Raw genomic sequence first — 10,818 nt, 5'->3', positions numbered from 1 at the left:
TGTGCCCAGTGGGATGCAACTCTTTCACCAAAGAAACGTACTTACCAAATAGATTTTTTTTCCATTAAATGTTTTCTTTATTTAGTATTAAAGATTTTTTGTAAAATATTGTGTGGTATTGAATAAAAATGATTCAGTAGCTATTATTGTGTGCTTTTATGTTTGCTTATTTTCTAACTCTAGGTAAGAAAAAATACTTTTAGGTATTTCATAGTGCTAAAAGTGCTTGGGACCTCATTTATATTTTTATAACAGATACTCAAATTCGGACTGTGGGGGATTTTATTTGGCCCCCAAGTTTTTTATTTTTATTTTTATGTTGGACATAAAAGACTGTAAAAACACCAGCAAATCAGCTCCAAGTGATTTAAATATTATATATGTTAGGGCTTATAGCCTAGTTAAATAAAGTTTAGATAAAAAATATAACAAAATGATTGCGGTCAATTTGCAGTCTACAAATTATTTGTAATTATGTTGCAGCCCCCTGACCATCTGCTCAAGAAAAAATTGCTGAATCTAGTAGATGATTCCTGTTATAGATGGTTATATATCAGTCCGCTAATACAGGACTAGTAAACTAGTGCACTAGTTTTGTGAAGAAGAAAAAAATGCTAATATATATATATATTCTTTGCTTCAAGATTTATCAGGGGGTGCTGCAGCCCCCCTACTTCCCACGGCTATGTTTGTATTACATATTTTATCATGTGTGTGCATGTCTATGTACTGCTGTATCAATTTCTAAATGAAATGTACACTGATAATACAGTATATAAATTACTATATTCTATTCCACACAATTTGGATGGCTTTTTCACTAGTGACATTTTTGCCTAGGATCATGAACCTCGCGATAATGTTTGCACACGATGCGTGACGTTTGATGTAAGGTAGCTTATTAAATTCATTTTACAAAGGGAACTTAAAGATCCACCGCAGAGGTCTTAAGATGGGTTGTGTCCAAAAATGTTAAATTCCAACATTTTGTGAGGTTACCGATGGCAGCTGGACTTATGTCTAAATATTGTCAGGTTTAAAAAAATCACAAGATTTCACTGCCACTGACAGCGGTGTTTGTTTGCTTTGTCGTTTCAAAAAGTAGCTTGATGAGTGTCCAAAGTAACAGTGGAAGTTTGGAGGGGACGCCATCTTGGTCCCAGATCTCCACGTCCCTTTCTCAGCAACATATCACGGCAGTGGTGAAGGCCAAGGGAGGTAAAAAAATAATATTATTGAAACAAAAGTATTTGCTAGTTAGATGTTTTGTGTGTCGTTTTGTGGTAGGTGTTAAGAATCATCTTGAAATGAATTGCAACTGAGTAACACCGAAGCCATGGTGTACAGCAGCCTGCTAGCTAGCCACTAACAGACGAGTGTTTGCTGGTGGTGTCTGCAAATGTCCATGAGAAATAACATGAGGAACGTTAGCCACAGTACCTAAACTACTGTTACAGTTCTTTGTTGGTAATATAAGTGAAGATTGTAGATGTTTCCATGCTGAAGTGGAGTAGTTGGCTAACTGACTACAGTACTGTAGTAGCCCAAGTTATCAACACTAGAGAATTTGCTATCCAGCAAAGGTAGCTAGCTAATATAGCTAGGTAGTTTAATAACTACATACTGCTAGCTAGCTGTCTCCACCGGCTAGCTACGTTGACAGCGTTAGCTAGCTAGCTAGCTATTATCGGTTGTTGAATGTTGTATTTGCAAGACAGCAAGCTAATATGTCAGATTTAAATCAGGGTCGAGTGATGACATGGATGACCTATGGATTCAGTATTGCCAGATCTAAACGGAATTTTGTGGACTGTATGAAATTCTATACAAATATATATATCGATAGCTAGCTAATGCATGTCTGGCGACCCTCCTTTCCTTTGACATGAAGTCGGGATGACACCTTTTTATTGCAGTAACCAGCTACGTACACTGTGCTGTGGAAACCCGATGTACAATTGACCATATCAGATTAAGAAACTGGGGGTTGTAATCATAATTGTATTGCACTCATTGACTAAATTAGGTATCCAACTATTACTATGCTAATGAGGGCACACCATGTATTTTCAATGGCTTGCGTGAACAGGACGGTGGCAATAGTTTGTAATTGGGCAGTGTATTACTTCCGACACAAGTCTAGATGTTGAGGCGATGTAGCGGGCTAATGTGATGCTCATTAGCCATTACATGTTAGGTACTGTTTGGCCTAGCACGGATCATTTGACGGCCTTAAAGACACCCTCCAGTGCGTTTTTGAACATTTCCTGTTGAAAAGCGATATCCCAAGGATAAATCCCGGAAAGTACACACACGAAAGGGTAAAAAAATATGTTTTTTTAGGCACGACTGCAAACTTCAAGGAATAGGGCATTCATGGAGTTGGTTTTATGGGACGTTATGTCATCGGCCTCCCCTTTGCTTGAGGAGCAATAGAGAACAAAGAAAGCCCCCCTTGTGCCATGTCATGACTTACCTGGACTACCTATTGATGTGCATTTTGTTAAGTAAATCAGGTGTTAAATGATGTGGAAAGGAGATTGGCGTGCCAATGTGTATTTCACAATCATGTCTATTTTCAAAACTTCTCTCATTGATCGAGACAGGTGAGTGCCATGATTTGCAGCACTTTGGGGTGGACACCCACCTGTCTCATTGAGAGAAGATATGAAATGGACAAGATGGCGGTGTACATGCTGGATACCTTCATGGAGCAAAATTATTTAATTTTAACTGAGTGTTTTCTAAATTCAAACAACCCCCCCCCCCCCTGCAACTAGACTGGAGACTTGTTCTCTGGAGTGATGAAGCATGCTTCACCATCTGGCAGCCAACGGACGAATCTGGGTTTGGCGGATGCCAGGAGAACGCTAACTGCCTCAATCCATTGTGCCAACTGTAAAGTTTGGTGGAGGAGGAATAATGGTCTGGGGCTGTTTTTCATGGTTAGGGCTACGCTATGACATTCTAGACGATTCTGTGCTTCCAACTTTGTGGCAACAGTTTGGGGAAGGCCTTTTCCTGTTTCAGCATGACAATGCCCCCGTGCACAAAGCGAGGTACATACAGAAATGGTTTGTCGAGATCAGTGTGGAAGGACTGGACTGCAGAGCCCTGACCTCAACCCCATCAAACACCTTTGGGATGAATTGGAACGCCGACTGCAAGCGTGACCTAATTGCCCAACATCAGTGCCCGACCTCACTAATGCTCATGGCTGAATGGAAGCAAGTTCCCGCAGCAATGTTCCAACATCTAGTGGAAAGCCTTCCAGAAGAGTGGAGGCTGTTGTAGCAGCAAAGGGGGGACCAACTCCATATTAATGCCTAGAATTTTGTAATGACATGTTTGACGACCAGGTGTCCACATACCTTTGGTCATGTAATGTATTTAGAGCAAATGTTCTGTCAGCAGTGATTAACTGATTTCTAGACATTGTGCTAGTTGGTCACGTTCCGTAGATGGCTATATTTTTAGTTTGTAACCCAAACAATACTGAGCACAGTACCCCTTTTAGTATAGAAGGCCACAGATGTGAAGAAAGTAGACTGAGCTGTATCAAAATAGTACAATTGTCTGTGTACTAAACTTACTCTGTTCACTACCTAATTTAGACATTAAGACCTACATGCATGGGAAAACATTCAGTGTTGAAATATGAGTAGATGAACTGCATCCTCTAGTTAGCCAATAGTTGAGTTGTCAAAGTATTGTAACCCAGAATACATTTTCTGGTGGATTTATACAAACTGGGTACAAATTGTGCCATTTATTTTGATCTGAATCTAAGCTATAGGCCTAGCCTTATGCCAAAGGGATTTTTGAATGACTGTCCAAATGTCTGTTGTCAACAGGTGGACACTATGTTGCACAGCATGGAGCTCAAATGACATCCACAGCATTCTAAGGGTTCAACCACTGGCTTGCGCAGGGGCTTGAATTTGGTTGCTTGGAATGTATTGGCTACATATTTATGCAGAATGTTTAGGAAATCATCCCTCCTTGCCAAAGAGAGAGGGCTAACACTCCACGCTTTCCTGGCTTTTTTAAATATGAAAACGCTTGTAGATCAAGTGCGCTCAACGCAAGATTATGCTTTTATTTTAAGAGGACCATAGTTTTTGTGTGGTGTGTTCACTACCAAGTTAATGGTGACGCGTATGAGAGCATGCACTGAGATGCTGCTGTAAAGTGAGAGCCGTGTCTAGTAGCCTGGTTCTTCAGACTATCATAAGGAAATGAAAGTGCCATGACAACCTAGATCTTGTGGATTAAGCTTTTCCAGGTTACGAGTTGGTTCAGAACAGTTTGAGGGGTGTTTCTCTAGCACCCGTCTGTGTGCTTCATTTCAACCCTAAAATCATTAGGCTATCTGAAGTAGATGATGATATTTGGCATTTAAGTTGAGTATTATTTACTGTTACGTCATCCTTGTTACATGACATTTCTCAAGTTACTTCATGTTGCACTGAAATATCTACTGGCAAGCCATAACGTTACCACACTCCATCACCTTAACCTCGCTTGTTTTAGTTAGGCTATATTGTAAATTATGGCTGGTGTTTCATTTTGTCACATTCTTTCAACTTTTCAACTTTTTATTAACTATAAAATGTTATTGTCGTGCATAACTGCTGCTTATTACAGTATTGGTGAAGAATAGAAAATACCTTGTTCCACTTGGGCAGTTGTTACATACAATTATATTAAATCAAATGCATCTTTCCAAAAGGAGATGCATTGTTGCACTGCACTGTCCTGGGTTTGTACATTGATTCCCTAGAGCCCAAGTGCACCACATTTATTTCACCTCTACTCCACAAATGAGCTTAAGGGGCATCCATCTTGGGTGTCTTGGAACCTGCTGTGGTATCTGATCCTTTGTCCCCAGGGTGTTGTCTTTTTCTTTCTTTTGTGTATTTCACTTGAGAGAGACTGCCTGCATCTGGTGTTGCAGCATCCACAGACTGCAGATGAAAAGCAAACTCTCTAATAGATTACAGGGTAGTTGACATAGAATGGTAGCACGTATATTACAAGTAGGCTATGACCTGGCAATGAAATATTTTTCTTGCAGTGGACATTTTTGTAAGATGAACAGGAGTGTTCTGCTTCTCAGGGGAATTTGAAATTGTAGGTGAGGAAAGTGGATTGGAACGATGGGTAGCCAGATGGTTCTTTTGGATTTTGATGTGAAGCCAGTACAGGGAACAAATTACAATTGCCATGTCACTGGTGGCAGCACTTTAAAAACAGTAGCACTAATGAGCGATCAATGTAGGGGAACCATTATCTGGCCTAATTTTAGACAGTCTAGCTCTCGCATACATTTTTTCAGAACAACCTATTTTGTAGTTTAGTTAATAGGTTGATGTAAGGGTGTTTGATTTTAAGAGAACTGCCAGAGAAGAATTTGATGTACATGTTTTTTCTCTGTTCCAGCTCTGATGCGTTGGTGCTCTCTGTTAAAGCCAAGTGAAACAGCCAGGCCCAGGTCCCTTGGGCCTACTACACTTGTGGGAATTGTCTTGGAGACAGGCCTGCATTGTTCTCCAGGCTCATATTAGACAAGGTGGAGGAACTGTGTCATCTTGTCTGTGGGTGCTGTAAACCACAAGCTGGTGGGAAACCACCATGAACTGTACTGACGAGAGTAAAGGGGCTTGTACTGGACACACTGACTGCTTGAGGAAACCTGATGTCTGTAAAGGATATACAGTGAGGGGAAAAAAGTATTTGATCCCCTGCTGATTTTGTACGTTTGCCCACTGACAAAGAAATTATCAGTCTAATTTTAATGGTAGGTTTATTTGAACAGTGAGAGACAGAAGAATAACAACAACAAAAAATTCAGAAAAACACATGTCAAAAATGTTATAAATTGATTTGCATTATAATGAGGGAAATAAGTATTTGACCCCATCTCAATCAGAAAGATTTCTGGCTCCGAGGTGTCTTTTATACAGGTAACGAGCTGAGATTAGGAGCACACTCTTAAAGGGAGTGCTCCTAATCTCAGCTTGTTACCTGGATAAAAGACACCTGTCCACAGAAGCAATCAATCACATTCTAAACTCTCCACCATGGCCAAGACCAAAGAGCTCTCCAAGGATGTCAGGGACAAGATTGTCGACCTACACAAGGCTGGAATGGGCTACAAGACCATCGCCAAGCAGCTTGGTGAGAAGGTGACAACATTTGGTGCGATTATTCACAAATGGAAGAAACACAAAAGAACTGTCAATATCTCTCGGCCTGGGGCTGAGGGAGTTGCAATGATCATGAGAACGGTGAGGAATCAGCCCAGAACTACACGGGAGGATCTTGTCAGTGATCAAGGCAGCTGGGACCATAGTCACCAAGAAAACAATTGGTAACGCACTACGCCGTGAAGGACTGAAACCCTGCAGCGCCCGCAAGGTCCCCCTGCTCAAGAAAGCACATATACATGCCCGTCTGAAGTTTCCCAATGAACATCTGAATGATTCAGAGGACAACTGGGTGAAAGTGTTGTAGTCAGATGAGACCAAAATGGAGCTCTTTGGCATCAACTCAACTCGCCGTGTTTGGAGGAGGAGGAATGCTGCCTAGGACCCCAAGAACCCCATTCCCACCGTCAAACATGGAGGTGAAAACATTATGCTTTGGCGGTGGCGGTGTTTTTCTGCTAAGGGGACAGGACAACTTCACCACATCAAAGGGACGATGGACGGGGCCATGTACCGTCAAATCTTGGGTGAGAACCTCCTTCCCTCAGCCAGGGCATTGAAATGGGTCGTGGATGGGTATTCCAGCATGACAATGACCCAAAACACACGGCCAAGGCAACAAAGGAGTGGCTCAAGAAGAAGCACATTAAGGTCCTGAGGTGGCCTAGCCAGTCTCCAAACCTTAATCCCATAGAATATCTGTGGAGGGAGCTGAAGGTTCGAGTTGCCAAACGTCAGCCTCGAAACCTTAATGACTTGGAGAAGATCTGCAAAGAGGAGTGGGACAAAATCCCTCCTAAGATGTGTGCAAACCTGGTGGCCAACTACAAGAAACGTCTGACCTCTGTGATTGCCAACAAGGGTTTTGCCACCAAGTACTAAGTCACGTTTTGCAGAGGGGTCAAATACTTATTTCCTTCTTTAAAATGCAAATAATTTTATAATATTTTTAACGTGTTTTTCTGTATTTTTTTGTTGTTATTCTGTCTCTCACTGTTCAAATAAACCTACCATTAAAATTATAGACTGATCATTTCTTTGTCAGTGGGCAAACGTACAAAATCAGCAGGGGATCAAATACTTTTTCCCTTCACTGTACATCTTTGGCTTTTATTTAGGCGTTTCCTCCACCCTGTCTTTAACTTTACTGGATAGTTGAGCAGAATTTAGAAGATTTATGGCAGTACCTGAGATGTAGATTCACTTTTGACCGACATTGCATTTGGTAAGATATGTAAATAATCAGTGTCTCTCTGGCATTAGTTCTGACAGAGGAAGTGTTGCAGCAGACTTGATGCACTGACTGAACAGGTGTTAAGAGACCTCATAGCCCTTTGTTGATACAAAATGGAGCGGTTGTTAGAGCAAGGCCATGTCAGCTGTCTCCCAGTGGCCTTTAGGCTTGAGGGAGACAGTCCAATCCTATTCTCTGTCTAGGATGTAGCCTACTCGTTGAAATCCTTGTTTACATGTGAAATGATAAAGATCTAGCATAGGCTATTATCGAAACTCGTACACTACATGACCCAGGGGTATGTGGACAGCTGCTTGTCGACCGTCTCGTTCCAAAATCATGGGCAGTAATGTGGTGTTGGTCCCTACATTTTGCTGCTATAAGTCTCCACTCTTCTGGGAAGGCTTTCCACTAGATGATGGAACATTGCTGCGGGGACTTGCTTCCATTCAGCCACAAGAGCATTAGTGAGGTCGGGCATTGATGTTGGGCAATTAGGCCTGGCTCACAGTCGTGGTTCCAATTCATCCCAAAGGTGTTCGATGGGTGCTGAGGTCAGGGATCTGTGCAGGCCAGTCAAGGTCATCCATGACTATCTCAAACCATTTCTGTATGGACCTCGCTTTGTACACAGGGTCATTGTCATGCTGAAGGGCCTTCCCCAAACTGTTGCCACAAAGTAGGACGCACATCGTCTATAATGTCATTGTATGCTGTAGCTTTAAGATTAAGGGGCCTAGCCTGAACCATGGAAAAACAGCCTCAGACCATTATTCCTTCTCCACCAAACTTTACAGTTGGCGCTATGCATCGGGGCAGGTAGCATTCTCCTGGCATCCGCCAAACCCAGATTTGTCCGTTGGCCTGCCAGATGGTGAAGCGTGGTTCATCACTCCAGAGAACGTGTTTCCACTGCTCCATAGTCCAATGACGGCGAGCTTTACCTCTCCAGCCAACGCTTGGCATTGCGCATGGTGATCTTAGGCTTGTGTGCGGCTGCTCGACCATGGAAACCCATTTCATGAAGCTCCCTACAAAGAGTTATTGTGCTGACGTTGCTTCCAGAGGCAGTTTGGAACTCTGTAGTGAGTGTTGCAACTGAGGGAAGATGACTTCTAGGTGGTTTCGTTCTGTGAGCTTGTGGCTTATCACTTTGCGAATGAGCCGTTGTTGCTCCTAGAAGTTTCGACTTCACAATAACAGCACTTACAGTTGACCGGGGCAGCTCTAGCAGGGCATACATTTGACGAACTAACTTGTTGGAAAGGTGGCATCCAATGACTGTGCTACGTTGAAAGTCACTGAGCTTTTCAGTAATGCCATTCTACTGCCAATGTTTGTCTATGGAGATTGTATGGCTGTGTGCTTGATTTTTATACACCTGTCCGCAACGGGTGTGGCTGAAGTAGCCTAATCCACGAATTTGAAGGGGAGTCCACATACTTCTATATTACACAAGTGTCTTGATATAGAGCACCTAGTGTTATGTTTGGTTTGCCTTGAACACTCACCATGCAGAATGTGGTCAGCCACGTACTGGGATTAAGGTATTTTTGTGTTTATAAAATGTTATCTGAGTATAAATTTAGGACATTACATCTCCCTTTCTCTGTTCAGACATGAAGTAACCAGACATTTTGAAATTGACAAGGGAACAATCCTCATTAGTTTTGCTTTATCACATCATTTAGTTCTAAGTGGATAGCTCTTTGATAATGCCTTTTAACAGATTCTCTGCAACCTTTTTTATGGTTGGGGTATTCCTCAGGACTAATCTTCAAGTGTATTCTGAAGGTCTTCAGGATTCCTAGTCAATCCCGATTTGTTATCTTGCAGTTAATCCTTAAGTCTAAGCTGTTACTAAGAACATAATTTAGTTGTTTGATTTGTAGTTTTAGGACCCCTTTAAACCCCCAGGAAGAATGACAACCCTTTTACATTTTCTGACAAGCGAGTACTTATTTGGTCGTTTTCATACTGTCATTCCCAAACATTCTGTAAATGTGAAAATTCTATAGCAATATAGTGGCAAAGCAGGCTGTGCGTTTGGACAACTAATAGACAATGGAGTAAATAAAACCTAAACATCGGCCTCATCCAGGATGGGAGTCTACAGACCGGTGTGCCGTAGCCAACCAGAGCTACAGTAGGCCTTAATGCAAATAAGCCATTTGCCACAAGGGCCAGCCATCATTCACTTTGAACTGGACTGAGTTTTTACAGGCGGTAGCAACAGAGTGACTTTAGATCAGGGGTTCTTAAACTTTTTTAGCTTGGGACCCAAATGATAAATTCTGTGTTTTTCCTGGGACCCAAGTTTAGGAACATATGCAACTATATGTAAATATTGGTACATTTCATTGCCCTTATGCCTAAAACAAATGCAATATAGACAAAAACAAATAACAATGAAATGGCCATATAAATAGCTAGTCACGTTTATTTCCCCCATTTTAAAAACTCTTACATATCTGTCTAGGTTGGAACTGTTGCTGTTTAAAATGAAATGAATAATTTTCATTCTGAACTGGAACAAACTGATAACAGAACAGACACGCAGGCTTTTTGATAGTGTTGCACCAAGTAACAGTACAGATGAGAAATGATCAGGCCTACTGTACATCTTACTGTATAAATTATTGTAGAAAGAAAGCCAAGGTTGGAGCTGCTGCTGTTAAAATAGTCTATTTTTTTTTATTATTCTGAACTGGAATAAACTGATCCGGGCTGTATCACCTGCGGCCGTGTTTTGAAGTTTAATAGGGCTGTGCAGAATTATCCCAGCGTCGTCCAGGTTTGGCCGGGGTAAGCCGTCATTGTAAATAATGATTTGTTCTTAACTGATTTGCCTAGTTAAAGGTTCATTTCAATTTGTTTTTTAAACAATCACACAGATGTAGACCGTTAAAACACACACAGTCCTAATTAGAGGTGTTTCAACAAGCAGGTCTATTTTGGGCTCAGTTTCTGACAGTATAACACTGAGGTCATGCTCAGCATTGAGACTGTTTCTGTACTTGTTTAAGTAATCCAGAGTTGAGAACCCTGACTGACACAGGTATTTGGTGCCAAACAGGACCAGAACATCTACTGCTTTCTCAGTTAGGCAGGAGAATGCTTCCTGCTGTAGATGAGCAACCCAGAACTGTATGAGTGTGTTTGCTTCAAAATGTATCTTGCTTCAATCAGTTTATTCCAGTTCAGAATAAAAATGATGACTTGTATTTTAACAGCAATGGTTCCAACCTAGACTTGTTTTCAACAATCATTTCTACAGTAAGATGTACAGTAGGCCTGATCATTTTTCAACTGTACTGTTACTTAGCTAGCTACTGATAGGGTTGCTTGCTTTGGATAACGTTAGCTGTGTACAAG

At 41.5% G+C, this 10,818-nt stretch overlaps 1 protein-coding gene across 1 annotated transcript in view; it reads left to right on the top strand.

The window, feature by feature from the left end:
• The first annotated feature begins 911 nt into the window (after positions 1–911).
• LOC106586220 (serine/threonine-protein kinase tousled-like 1-B) overlaps positions 912–10,818 on the top strand; it is a 29,379-nt gene continuing 19,472 nt past the window's right edge. The window contains exon 1 of the mRNA XM_014173257.2: positions 912–1,218. Coding sequence (XP_014028732.1) covers positions 1,110–1,218 — 109 coding nt within the window. The 5' untranslated portion in view covers positions 912–1,109. The remainder of the gene's footprint in view (positions 1,219–10,818) is intronic.

Source organism: Salmo salar, chromosome ssa25, assembly GCF_905237065.1.
Source record: "Salmo salar chromosome ssa25, Ssal_v3.1, whole genome shotgun sequence".
NCBI classification, from domain to species: Eukaryota; Metazoa; Chordata; class Actinopteri; order Salmoniformes; family Salmonidae; genus Salmo; species Salmo salar.
The sequence above is the reverse complement of the archived record's forward strand: the minus strand, read 5'-3'. Positions and strand labels throughout refer to the sequence as shown.